This window comes from Gossypium arboreum, chromosome 4 (assembly GCF_025698485.1).
Source record: "Gossypium arboreum isolate Shixiya-1 chromosome 4, ASM2569848v2, whole genome shotgun sequence".
NCBI lineage: Eukaryota > Viridiplantae > Streptophyta > Magnoliopsida > Malvales > Malvaceae > Gossypium > Gossypium arboreum.
In genome coordinates, this window is record NC_069073.1 from 89,754,901 (window position 1) to 89,769,062 (window position 14,162).

A 14,162-nucleotide genomic window follows, 5' to 3' on the forward strand; every position below is an offset into this window, starting at 1 on the left:
TGGAATTACTCATTTGTACAAAATATATAAGTACTTAATGGAAATCAAGTAAATTTTGCAATTAAAAGTTTACTTGCTAGAATAAAAAGCTAAATAACATAAAATTCTTGAATTCGATAGTTACTTCATCAAATATTTGACAGTTCTTTACTTTTTCTTTTTTTTTTCTTAATGTAAAACAAATATTTTCTTTTATATTAATCTTATAATGGCTATTGGTAAAGTGATAGAATTTGTATATAAATCTTATTAAATATATGTTTAATAATCGGATAAGTACTTTTAAGTTGTTTTGTTTAAGGGTTAATACAACAAAAATTATTTTAAAAATCAGTTGAACCTTTAATTGAATATAAACAATCAATCAATTGAGCTTTTAATTGTTAAAATTGGTGTAAGTTCTATCCATTGTTATGCCCGTCATGTAATGAAAACGAGTACAATCTTTTAAAATGTTTAAAACCATAAAAATTATTAAAACTAATAGAAAATTATAAAATTATAAAGAAATATTGAAAATGTTTTAAGAATATTATTAAAAAAGTATAAAACAAATTAAAATAAATCCATCTTAAAAGATTATCACCTTAAACCACGACAATGTATCCTCATCCAAGTATTTGGTTCCAATTTTGGGTGGAGATAGTTCAAGGGCAGTTAATTTTAGAAAATATTTTTTTGTTTTTTACTTTATTCTTGAAAGGAGATAAATAATTTGGAGAGCTATATATTAATGAATTTTTCATTTTTAATGTTGATAATATTTAGAGTATAAGCGGAGATGACAAATGGAAATAGTTTCCAAATGTAGGCAGGTCTACATTTTTCAAAGGCTTTGTAACTCTTATAAACATGATAAAACAAGTTACCTACGTAGATGACAAATCATTTTGTATACGACAATACTTTTTGAATTAATATCACATTAATGTCGAAAAACTTTTGAGTTATATATTTGTCTCCATACAATTTCAATTTATTTTCTATTTTATACTTTTTATAATATATTTTGTATTTTATATTTAAATTTAATTTTTTTATAATTTTAATATATTAATGTAAATTTAATAAGTTTATATTTATATACTTTTTTAATTTTTATAATTTTAAAAATTCTAAAAATTTAAAATTTCTATAATGTTTTAAATATTTTTTATCATTTTGATTTTTAAACATTTTAAAGAAAATGTACCACAATCCTTATGTGTTATACAATGAAAATAATAGTAATTTATATGCAACTTAGTAATTTAAGGCTTTATTAATTTTTATATTCGATTAATGATTAAATTGGGTGATATTTTTTATTGAGGGTACAATTGATTATTAACTTATTTTATAAAATCTTTTATTATATTAAATATTTATTTAAAATTTATACAAAAATATATAAAAAACACCATCATAAAATGTTATTTATCATTTAAAAGAAATAATATATTAATTTTTAATTGAATTAATCCATGATTTTAATAATAACTATATATATTTGATATAGACGTTTCAGAGTAATAAACAGGGATGATCATTTGTCATATTGCTGCTATACATTGAATAGAGCTGATAAATATAGTTGCACGTATATTTAATTGTCATTATATTTGATGATTATTAATAAGAATCTGAAACTTCATACCGACATGAGAGAGTAATCTCAATTGCATACCACAAATCAGATTTTACCCAATTCAAGATATATAATGTAAAACGCGGCTTTCCTCTGGCCCAACCTAACTAAAGACACTCACTCATATCTTTAAAATCGGACATTTTACCAAAAAAAATTTATTTTCTAAAAATATTTACGGAAAATGACTAATTTTTTGATTATTTATTAGAAATGGCCGAATCCCCTAAAAACACTTTCACATAAACGCGATCTCAGGTGTCAGCAAAACGCGTCTCAGGGGGAGCGTTTTGTCCATATTAGTACAAAACGCTTTCTTGAGGATGCGCTTTGTGCTGACGTGGATAAAACGCTCCCCCAGGAACGCGTTTTGTCCCGATTTCTTAACCCCCAAAGACTACTTTTTTTACCGTTTCGACTCCAACGGTAAAAAAAAAACTATAAAACCCCCCTTTCATTTTTTTTCACACTAAAATCTTCTCAAAATTCTATCAAATTTCTCTCAAAGCTCTCTTTAATTTTTTCAAAAATTATTTATTTAAATTTTTTCTGAATTAGTTTTTTTTAAATTAACAAATATTCGATCGTGTTCACAATGGCCGGAAAATTAAATCGTCTCGATAAAGAACACATCTCCGTCGAACAAAGGTAAGTGTTAATTTTAATTTTTCAAAATTATTTAATATTTTTTTCATTTATGTAATTTTAATTAATTTTTATTTTATAATTTTTTATAACAGTCTGTAGATCGGGTGTTGCAATGCTATATCCGTAATATGTTTGGTCTTTCATCACCGTTGATAGAGAATTACCTGCGGGAAGCGAGTTTTTGGCACGTGGCCACGATAGGCTGGGGGTGCAAGTTGGTCCTGAAATTAATCAGTGCGTTGATAGAAAGGTAGAGACCCGAGACGCACACTTTCCATCTTCCATGCAGAGAGTGTACTATCACTCTAGAATATGTGTAGTTGCAATTGGGATTACCGGTGGATGGGTACACAGTCATCGAGTCCGCTCAATCTGCTAATTGGGGAGCCGTATGCTACGAGCTTTTGGGTGCTATTCCGGATAATATTAACGGAGGTCAGATCGAGATGGGCTGGTTACAAGACATATTCTCGGAGCCAGATAATGATTCGACTGAACTAGAAAGAATACGATATGCTCGGACATACATTCTTTAGACGATTAGAGGTTATTTAATGCCGGACTTTTCACAAAACCTCGTACATCTGAGATGGCTGCTGAAACTCGTTGATTTTAGAACAACCGGTGAATTTAGTTGGGGGTCTACTGTGTTAGCAAATTTGTACAAGGAGATGTGCAAGGTGACATGACCGAAGAAAGCCAAAATTGGAGGTTGCCTATCACTACTGCAATTATGAGCACGGTTTCGCTTTCCATTTTTACGTCCTCGAGTAGACCACCCATATACATTCTCACTCATAACGAAGTAAATTTTATATTAGATTTTAAAATTATTACGTAGATTTAAAATATAATTGTATGCTAAAAAATTATTTAATTAGGTGAAACCATTCGGCGAGCTATGTTGGAATACCTACCTCTCTTGAAGATATACGGCTTCTATTAGACCAACAGTCAGAAGCACAAGTAAGTATTAAATAAAATATATATACATAATAAAATAGTCATTTTGTATTTAGTATTTAGTATTATGTTTATAACTAATATTTTTATCATGTTCATAGTTTTAATGGGCACCATACGAGGATTCGGCAATTCAGGCAGTAATTCCGGATAAATTCTTTCAAAATCCGAATATTTGGCATGTGAAGGTCCCATTGGTCAACTATGCTACCGTGGAGATACACCAGTTAGATATAGTATTACAGCAATTTGAATTCCGAAAATCGATTCCCGTGGCACCTGAGGTGCTTAATGATGAGCACAAAGCTGACTTAAGGCAAATGAATACGGATTGGATGAGATACTGGTCAGAATATATCGAAATATGGGAAAATCAGTATGATTATTTACCTACTCGGGAATTGATCATCGTTCCTGAGTTAGCGTACGTGCCAGAATACATGCCATGGTTTAGGATCCATGGCAAGCCATATTTACTGTTGGAAGAGGAGAGGCGGCAGGAAATTCATGTCCAAAGAGAATGACGAGGCCCTTTAAATCCAAGAAGAAGGGATAATGATGCGGCCACATCAACAGCGCCCACACAATCACCAGGTCCATCAACCGCGCCCACACAGTCACCGGGCCCAACACTTCAACCAACGACACCAATATCACAGCCTTTTCAGATTATGCCAGGTGCATATCCTAGCCCTTACATGTATTCTAACCCTTATATGTTTCCTTTTCCCATTCCTATGGCAGGTTGGAATACATGGCCCGGTTTATCTCCGTTCCTGATTACTCTGATTCAACCGCCGATCTATAGGCCGCTGTTGTATGAGGGATCGCATGAGGCATTGTCGGGGAGCTCTTCTTTTTACTAATCCCCATCGCAATATAGGATTCAAACACTTTTGCCATGGGTGATGCAAACACTTCTGTAGTCATTATTCTATCAAGGTGAGTCATCCTCCTAACACCCACAATCAGATCCCCTGTCGGAAGAACCACAATTCCCACCGGAGCAACCACAATCCCCGTCGAAAGCTGAACCAAGTAAGAATCCAACGCGTAACCATCAACGACCTCCATGTGGCACTAATTCTAACTGGCACCAATATTGATTTTTCTTAATATATTTGTATAAACTTTCTTATATTGTTTCATTTAATAAATAAAAGTTATTTTTAATATTTTAATTGTAATTTAATCTTTATATTTTTAATAAAATAAGAGCTTTTTTGAATAAGACAATATTTTTAATATTTTTATAATTTTAATAAAATATAAATAATGCAACATAATTTTATTACAATAACTATCAGCTATTCCGATTTGGACATGATCGAGCTGTATGGCCTGGGTTCCTACACCATCCACACAACTTCTATTGGTTGGTTGTTTCTTAGATATCCATATTGTTACGTATTCTAGTCAAGTAAGGTCGACCCTTTGGTTTGTGACGCAATTCTCTATCTGGTAATAGCTTAAATGGAGCAAGCGATATAGACGGCCACTTACGTTCCTCTAGGACCGGTGGGAATACGTGTCTCCAAATGTTGTACATGTGTTCTATTTTGTACTCTTCGTCAACATAGCTCATGGGATCCAGACGGAGATTCTAACAAGTTGTAATTACATGAGCGCATGAATAACGAAGTGGTCAAACCTCCCACAGTCGTAGGTCCTATTTCTCAAGCGTACACAATATTGCCTCTAATAATACCTTGGTTCAGTCTATCAAACTCCGTCACACGAAACCATAGATTATCGCAATCGTGACACACTGTGTGCATGGTGTTGGCCTGTGCCTTCACATTGTTAATTTCTTGCAATATCTTTGCGCACCATACATGGCCTTCCTGTATTTGGCCTTTATAACTTGCTGCTCGCTTTGAAAATAGTGTCTCTAAACGAAAATATGTCTCTCACACAACTGATGTTATCGGTAAATAACGTGTTCCTTTTAGAGCAGAATTTATACATTCAGCCAAGTTTGAGGTCATATGACCATATCGTAGGCCGCCGTCGTATGCTTGTGTCCAATGTTCGAAAGGTATGTTGCAGAGGCAGTCTGCGCCTTCATTAACTGAACACAAACCCGCCAACATTTCATGAAAACAGTCCTTACTTATCTCATACCCTGCCAATATAAGTTGAATGCGAAAATTACATACCACTCTTCTATTCAGAATAAATTGAATATTACAAACGAAATTAATTTAATAGAGATTAAATACCAATATTCTTCACTTGCCATTGTTCAGTTGTAGATCGATATTGCCCGTAGTAGTTGGACATAACGTACCTTAGGCAATACCGATGGTGTGTATGATGCCATAGGCTTCCCTGTCACTTAATTGTGGCTAGAATTCTAGTGCCCTGATCTGATATAACGCAGATATCAGGTTGGGGGCAGACATGTCTCCTTAACCTAGAAAGAAAGAAATCCCAGTCATTAGCTACTCCCCCGGTGTTATTGCAAACGCAATTGGAAAGATTCTCCCACTGTCATCCTATGCCACAGCTAGCAATAGCTGATGGGTATATCACTATAGCAAAACAGGTTTTTAGCGGCATTTTTTTGGGCCTATAAGTGCCATTAAAACAATTTGCGGCATTTTTATAAGCATCGCAAAAATTACTGCTATAGATAACATCGCTAAATTTTGCAGTGTTTTTACAAAAAAATGCCACAAAAGAACATGACCTTTAGTGGCACTTTCCCCAAAAATGCTACTAAAGAACATGACCTTTAGCGGCGCTTTCCCCAAAAACTCCGCTAAAGACATGATCTTTAGTGACGCTTTCCTTAAAAACGCTAGTAAAGACCACATTAAATTCAACTTCCTTTTTAATCATCTCATTTACATTCTTAGCTTAAATGATCATACAAAATTTAAATAACCTAACAATGGACACATTTTAAATTGTTTTTGAATTCAAAAACATTAATATGAGAACTTTTCATAATGTTTGATCAAAATGTTAACATAATCATCTTTGAAAACCCAATCTAATGACTACAATACACTTTCTTCTAAAAAGTAAAATCTTTGAAACTTCTGCCGAATAAATAACATGATGTTCACTATAAGAAACTTCAACTACAAGTATACTACAAGTATACTACAATTACTTGTCAGTTTAATTCCAACAGAGCTTCTTGATTGACCTGCTCCAGACCTGCATAAGTACTTGTCAGTTAAAGCTACTGCACCAATGATCATACCTAAAATTGCAAAAACATAGAATCAATGAACTCATATAGAGTATAACAAATCATCTGTGAGCTTTGAAGTTCTTCAAATGCTACACAAAGAACTTACATAATTTATACATATTTATTTCTTATTTTTTTCCTGGCTATAGATTTTTCAAAATAATCAATAAAATTATAATAAATTCCACTTTTAGCATAAATTCAAGGGCTTATGCAGCAAAAAAAATCTTAAAATTTACCCTTAAATAAATCCATAGATCCTTATATTACTCTTATTAAATCCTTAACCTTTAATTTACATTCAAGTAAGTTCTAACTCTAAAAGAAAAACACACCTGAAACTCTGCATTACGATCCTCAACCGATGATGGAAGTTGAGAAAGGCAAATTTCAGCAGCAATGTCCCATGCATCCCTAGAATGTATAGAAGAAAATTTTAAAATAAACAACTAAGAAACAAATTGTAAAGTAAGTCAATATCCCTTGCAATACCACATATGGTGCTGATGGGTGACCAAAGAATCATATGGCTTACATTTATAATCATTGGAATCAAGACAGTAGAAATAATTGCACAAAGTACTACAATCTAAGCAATAATTGGACAGATACAGTTTTTAGTTGCTTGTAAACCAAATAAGGAATAACCCAAAAGTAGTACCTCATAGCACGCGATACCACATTACGTAGCTACCAGGGACCCCAGTTATGAGATATATAATGGCAAGAAACCAAATTATTGGACTTGGAATAAAATATAAACTTATAGCATGATAAAGATGTCAAAATAAAAATTAAACACTTGACGAATTAAGCACAATACTAACTTTGAAAACCCACCTTCTCTTTTGATCCAGACTGTAGTAACAACTACCACATTCCAAGTGAGACAAAGAACCAAACCTTCCATCCAAATAAAATTATAGACTTAAGTCAGCATTGGCCATAATAACAAATTGACAATTTAGACGTTTTTCAAGATGTGAACAAAAATGAACATTAAAGCCAATACAAATCACATTTTTAACTGAAAGACTCATTGAAGACTTATATGTAAGAAGATCAAGAAAAAAATGGAAAAAGAATAAGACAATCCAAAACCAACATCCAAGCATTCCATCTTTTAACCGAACCAACCCTCCCTACTAGTTTAAACTTTAAAGAACAGAATTTGGAAAACACCTGATAAAGGGCGCAAGAAAGAATACCAGTTGAAGTCTAACCTGCATGGGAAACGATTTTAGCTCATCAAATATAATAAATAATACTTCATTACTGCATCAATAAATTCAGAACTAGATTTTAAAATTTCACATGAACCACGGCTCAAACCAAAATCAGTTTATCTCATGGCAGAACAATTAATAAAAAGATTTTAAAAAAAAGAACAGTCAATGGACTTAAATTATCTAGAAAAAGTCAACTCAAGAAAGGAAAGAAGAGTAAAAATGGCCCCATACTAAGTATATAACTCCAACAATAATGTTGTTTCAGAAAAAAAAACTCCAATAATAATGGAACGAAAACGACAGTTCCTATACAATGTACTTTATAGGTAAAATTTTGCTGTCAAGATGACATTGTAGCAATAAATGTTTCATTAGGATAAATATCAAAATTAAATATAAATTTTAATTTAATGTGTATTTTCATACATGAAATTTAATTTTTATAATTTTATACATAAAATTTAAATTTAATTCAATTTTCACAAATCACTAACAACATTATCAAACTAGCACTATTTTACATTGATATATTGCATACATAGACAATTATATTAATCCAATATGAAAATAAATGTATGTATTCATTTCTTTAAATATGTACAATTGAATCAAAATTAAAATTTTATGTATAGATATGAACCATGACACTTTATATATAAAATTGATATACATGAACTGCACATTGAACCAAAGTTAATATATAAATTTGATGTTTATCCGATAATATTATCCATCTTGAAATTATGCAAATTATGGGTAATTTTTGTTTCTTCTGTAAACTATATTCGTTTGGTTATGTGCAAGAAGTCTAATGCAAAGGATTTGAATAAGTGTAAAACATATTTGAAAAAATGATAAATTCAAATAACATAAATCAGAGAAAGAAGTTGTATAAGATTTAGCACCACAGTACGTGAAATGACTGTTTCTGCTACCTAATTTCTCAACAGCCCTCTTGCCACCATCTTTAAAACTCTTGCTAAGCACCAATAACATACACGTAGGAAGTCAAAAAGTTGTCAAAAATCAGTCCATAAAGCTAGGCACATGAATCATTGTTCTCAATCTTCTTTTCTAATGGACCCAGTACCCTCTTTTAAATGCAGACAATCAACAAGACAAGGTCAGCTCAGTGGCTAAAGGCTATCCTAAGTTTTGAACTAGCCTTCTTGCTTTGTCAATTTGTAAAGATGAAATTTCTATAGTGAAACACTTATATTCTTCATTTAAACAACTTTTAATTACAAGCATATTAAGAATTCATTAACCCAAACTCCTAATAAGTGCTTGATGAACATGGCATGAATAGAAATTTTAAAAAACCAGAGAGAAGAAAGAAAACAATTCATTATGCATATAATCCTGAATAACAACTGCCAAAATTTTATTTAAAGGAAAATCCTCACCTCCTTCATAATTTCCTGGCAAGCTGACGATTGCTTTTCATCCTTACATAGAGCCAATACCCTTTGAACATAACTCTTTAATGATTTTGGAAACACACTAGCCTCAAAGCAATAAAGCAGCCATCAATTGTTGTTCAAAAATCTGAAATATGTAAACCATGATAAGTCTTTTCTTTTTCCATAGGGAGGCAGAGGGCAGTTGAGGGCACTTGTAACTAAACTATACAATCTAAATCTAAGAGAATAAAGGACTTAAGAACAATTTCTAAGAGTGATTTATGTCTAAATCATCATCTGCCACATTGCAAATATGCACTTTAATTCAGCATTGAATAATCAAGCAAGTTTAGCCATATCCGTTTTACCAAATACAATATTTAATATTGTAGTTTGGATACTTAAAAATACACTTAAAAGTGATAAAACTGTAAAAACTTATAAATTTCTCAAGAGAATAAATTATTCTTTGAATTACAATTCAATTATACATCATGGCTGTTGTTTCCCTAAACAACAGGACTACTACAAAATAGGATTAACATACTAACATGGTTGAGTAGACCTAGACCATCATACTAACATGGTTCTTTTTACTTCTAATTAGTTTCAAAAGCTCTTTCCCAAACTCGCTCACCGTAAGGTTAACTTCCATCAATAATATTACAAGCATGAAATGAGTATTTCCTCATTTGGTGAATTTTATCCTATATTACTCTCTCAGCAAAACAATGAAGTTCTCCAAAGATACAAACTAAATGATCCTTACAACTAAAATTTAAAATGTAAAAGACAAAGAGTAAGCAGCAAAGTCGAAACTAACCTCTTGTGTCATTCTTTTTTGAAGTTATAAATGGCTTGAAGCAGTTTGGGCAAATTCTCCCATGGGCATTCTTCTCTAACTACTTTAAAAAAAAACTGTTCCTCCACTGTAATCGGAATGTGCTATAAATCATTGGCAAAACAATATCGATCTATAAATTGAACCTGGAAGAGAGAGAATAATGAGTTTTGATAGCAGTGGCGATGGTAGATCGAGCAATGATTTTGAATTTTTTTTATAAATCGCGGGTCAAACAGAACCCTAAAAATCTTTTTTGACTAGGTGAAGCCATCGTGAAAACATAATAAAATAAATGGAGAGTAGTGGAGGGGAACAAAGTTGTAATCATGAAAGGGTTAGAGCGGAACAAAGTTGTAATCAAAACGACACCGTTTTAATAAAAGTAAAAAAACATTTGTTTATGGGAAAAACGCCGCTATTGCTTTACCTTTAGCGGCTTTTTTTTATAATCACCAATATTGCTTTACGTTTTGCAACGTTTATGAGAAAAACGCCGCTATTGCTTTACCTTTTGCGACATTTATGTAAAAATGCCACTATTGCTTTACCTTTTGCAGCGGCTAATGCTTTACCTTTTACAGCGTTTTTGGTCCAAATACCACTAAAAACACCGCTAAAAACCTGCTTTGCTGTAGTGTATCTACCATACATAAAGGTACCATCAATTTGTACAAATGGCTTGCAGTATAGAAATGCGTCTCGGCATTGCTTAAAGCTCCAGAACAGACGCTTGAACACGTGGCATCCACGGAGCGATCGATCGTTGTAGTATGCAGGTGCCGTTTTAAGGTTTATTATGCAACCTGGGACATATCTCTCCAGCACCTGACACCACTGCCACACTTCATTATAAGAAGTGTCCCACCCACCATACATCTTTTCCAACGCCTTCTGCTTAGCTATCCAAGCCTTGCGGTAGGAGGGCGTGTACTTCAATTGGCTATGAATATTGGCAATTAATACTGGTACTGAAGTTCTGAGATCTGCCTTCACCGTCGGTAGTATTAAGCTAGTTAACATATCTGAATCCATCCTAGGATGATTTTGTGAAACACCTGTCAACGAAGTACATTAAATAATACAACATTACGTAATAACAGTATTATTCAAAAACCCTAAACACCTAGTGATATTGTACCACCAACATATGTATGTGGACCTTTGTACTTTTTTATCTCCCACAAGCCTGTCTTTCTCCTCAACGAGGCCATGATTTTCCATAAACATGTGTCATCTTGCACTGTACACTTGGCCTCAAACTTATCGTATTTCGATTTAACCACGTTGTAGTTAACCCTATTCATGATGTTATGTTGTTTCAATGCACCAAGAAAACTATCCTTATTGGAAAACTCCTTACCAACTTCCAATTCACCCGAATCCAATGAAGAACTTGTACGGTCATGCCCTCTGTGTGGTAGATTTGGAAACTCCAACGCATCATCTTGAGATAGATCAACATTATGCATGTGGGCTGGAGGCGAGAATACCATGAACCGTGGATTTTCTTCTTCTTCTTCATCTGAACCCCCTTCAACATCTTCAGGTATGGTTAGAACAGGCTCCGGTTCAGAAAATAATACAACTTTTGGGCCATCAGGGCCGGGCTCTCGAGGTGGATCCACATCGAACTCATCATCTGACCCACCATCATCTGTAACGAACGAGGTCCCCTCGCTAGTGGACGTAGTAGGGAGTACATCATCCCTTCTTGTGGACGTTTCATACCGTCCCCAATCAGATGTGGATTACCAACCACTAGAAGTTGATGTCATTCCCGAGTACGTATTTCCAGTATCGAACATTGACTCACTGAGGTGTATGTCCCATCCACTAACAAAGTGGCATACATGAGTTGTGTATTCTATACTGCCACCAAACAGGGGCACTTCCGTGTTTTGCCTCCCACTAACGGAGTGTCGGGTAGGGGTCGTGTATTCCTCTCGAATATCAGTAAATATTGAAGTCGCAAATGCATCATTTGGCAATGAAAATTATACATATAACTCAAGATAAGGTGATCCACTAGTAAGATGAGTCTGCACCATTGCCTCCAACCTACGATGACCTTTGATGTCGAATGAGTCATATCTCACAGGATCAACTGAAGCACAAAATCGATACTTAATAGATAAAACTTTCATTGGCGTCGTTCTGAAGATTTTATGCCTAATTCTTTTACGAAGTTCTGTCAAATCTATGTTCTGGTTAAAAACCAGTAGCTCTGTGTTCTCCAATAAAAAAAAATTGTTCTCGATGTCACGGACTACACCATCATAGTAAATAATAGCACTAATACGTTCACTCATCTTTAGTTTCTATTCTACTTTAGCCTCAATTTCTCTTGCTGTAACTTATGCAATCTGAGAATGAAATTTGGCTCATTTATAGTCAAATTTGGCTCATTTATAGTCTAAGGCCAAATAGGAACTACTGTAGAAAAAGAGTATCCACGTTGGAGCTTTTTTCAGTAATTTTACTGACAGTGCATCCTGCTTGAAGCATTTTGGATACTATTTGTTCAGAAACGTCTTTTCAAAATTATTTTTTCAGATGCTACTGTAGAAAAAAAAACGTTCACGTGGGAGTTTTTTTTCAGTAATTTTGCTGACAGTGTATCCTGCTTGAACCATTTTGGACACTATTTGTTCAGAAACGTCTTCTCAAAATTATTTTTTCAGATACTACTGTAGAAAAAGAGCATCCACGTGGGAGCTTTTTCCTGTAATTTTGTTGACAGTCCATCCTGCTTGAAGTGTTTTGAACACTATTTGTTCAGAAACGTCTTCTCAAAATTATTTTTTCAGATACTACTGTAGAAAAAAAAGTTTTTATATTACTAATATATTTTTTCCAAAACCATAAACACAAAAATATTTTTAAAAAACTAAAACATAATTTAATTAATTAACCCTAAAACCTTAAATCCTTAAAATCCTAACTCTAACCCTAACCCTAACCCTAACCCTAACCCTAACCCTAACCAAGCAAAAAATCCTAACCTTAAAAAGAGGCAAAATGCTCCCCCAAGAACGCGTTTTGCTAACATATTACCTGAGATCGCGCTTACGTAGAAGCGTTTTTAGAGGATTTAGTCATTTCCAGTAAATAATAAAAAAGTTGGTCCTTTTCCGTAAAAATATTTAGAAAATCGTTTTTTTTTTTGGTGTAATGGCCCTTTAAAAACAAAGGTTCTCCCGTATAAACATTTTTATTACTTAACATTTGTTGAATATTATATTTTAAAAATGCTGACTCATCATGGCACTTGATAAGCTACTGAAGCTAATTTTTAAGTATTGTTGATAAATTCAAAATAATAATAAAATTAAGTGATAAAGTAATTTTTATAGAAAAATTTGACAAGAAGTTTTAGGTAAAAAATTATAAAAGTTTATGTGTTAGGAGTTAGATTGTATTTTGTCATTTTATTTAAAAAATGGTAAGTTTATATATATTAAATCAAAGAGCAAATTGATCTTTTTATTAAAAATTGTATCCATTTCTACCATTAAAAACTGGTCTGACTGATTGAATAATCAGACAATGCTACGTAGTGTGCCATGCATACCTCCTGTTGATGTATAGACACTAGTTTTTAATAATAAAACTTGATAGAATTTTTAATAGAAAGGCTAATTTACTCTTGAATTCAATGTACAAAGATTAATTTACTCCTTTTTTTTGTTAGAAGAGATAAAATGCAATTTAAATCATAATACAAGGTTCTCTATAATATTTTAATTATGGTATTTATTATGCATTAATAAATATGTGTAAAATTCATTAAAAATATTAAATTTAAGTTAATTTAATCTTTTAACCGCTTTATTATTATAAATATGAGAGAGGTAAGTATTATTCATTTTAGCAACAATTAAGAATTAAATTAACAATTAACATTGAAACAAATGATCACAAATATTAAACTAAATAATTAATTAAATTTGGCCATAATTTACCTAGAAAACTTTTAAAGTTTTAATGGTTGGGATATGGAGGTGAGTATTGTAGAGAAGAAAAAACGAAACGCACGCGACACAAGTTTTTTTTTTGGGGGGTTAGATTCTTGAAGGAACATGTTTTCTCAAATATAATAATTGTAGTTTCGAACTTTAGTATGATTATTGGGGGAACAAAAGTTGGTGTTGAAGTAATCCCCAAAAGAATGACTGTTGAGATATAGGCAAATAAATACACTTCTATTTTGTTTTAGAGCAGCCAAAAACGCAGTCCAACCCAC

The 14,162-nt window shown here is 32.7% G+C and overlaps 1 protein-coding gene across 1 annotated transcript; it reads right to left on the reverse strand.

Moving 5' to 3' along the window:
• Window positions 1-5,148: 5,148 nt before the first annotated feature.
• On the reverse strand, window positions 5,149-11,694 carry LOC108472428 (uncharacterized). The gene is made up of 7 exons (XM_017773950.2): window positions 11,676-11,694; window positions 11,079-11,573; window positions 10,468-10,974; window positions 7,271-7,346; window positions 6,796-6,857; window positions 6,360-6,452; window positions 5,149-5,363 (listed from the first exon to the last, which is right to left on the reverse strand). The coding sequence occupies exons 1-7, from the start codon at window positions 11,692-11,694 to the stop codon at window positions 5,149-5,151; spliced, it is 1,467 nt and encodes a 488-aa protein (XP_017629439.2).
• Between the last annotated feature and the right edge of the window lie 2,468 nt (window positions 11,695-14,162).

Coding starts and splice junctions, on each gene's coding strand:
- LOC108472428 (XM_017773950.2), bottom strand. Junction 10,975..11,078: donor GGAGATAAAAAAGTACAAAG/GTCCACATACAT, acceptor CTTCGTTGACAG/GTGTTTCACAAAATCATCCT. Junction 6,453..6,795: donor TCCATCATCGGTTGAGGATC/GTAATGCAGAGT, acceptor TTGCAATTTTAG/GTATGATCATTGGTGCAGTA.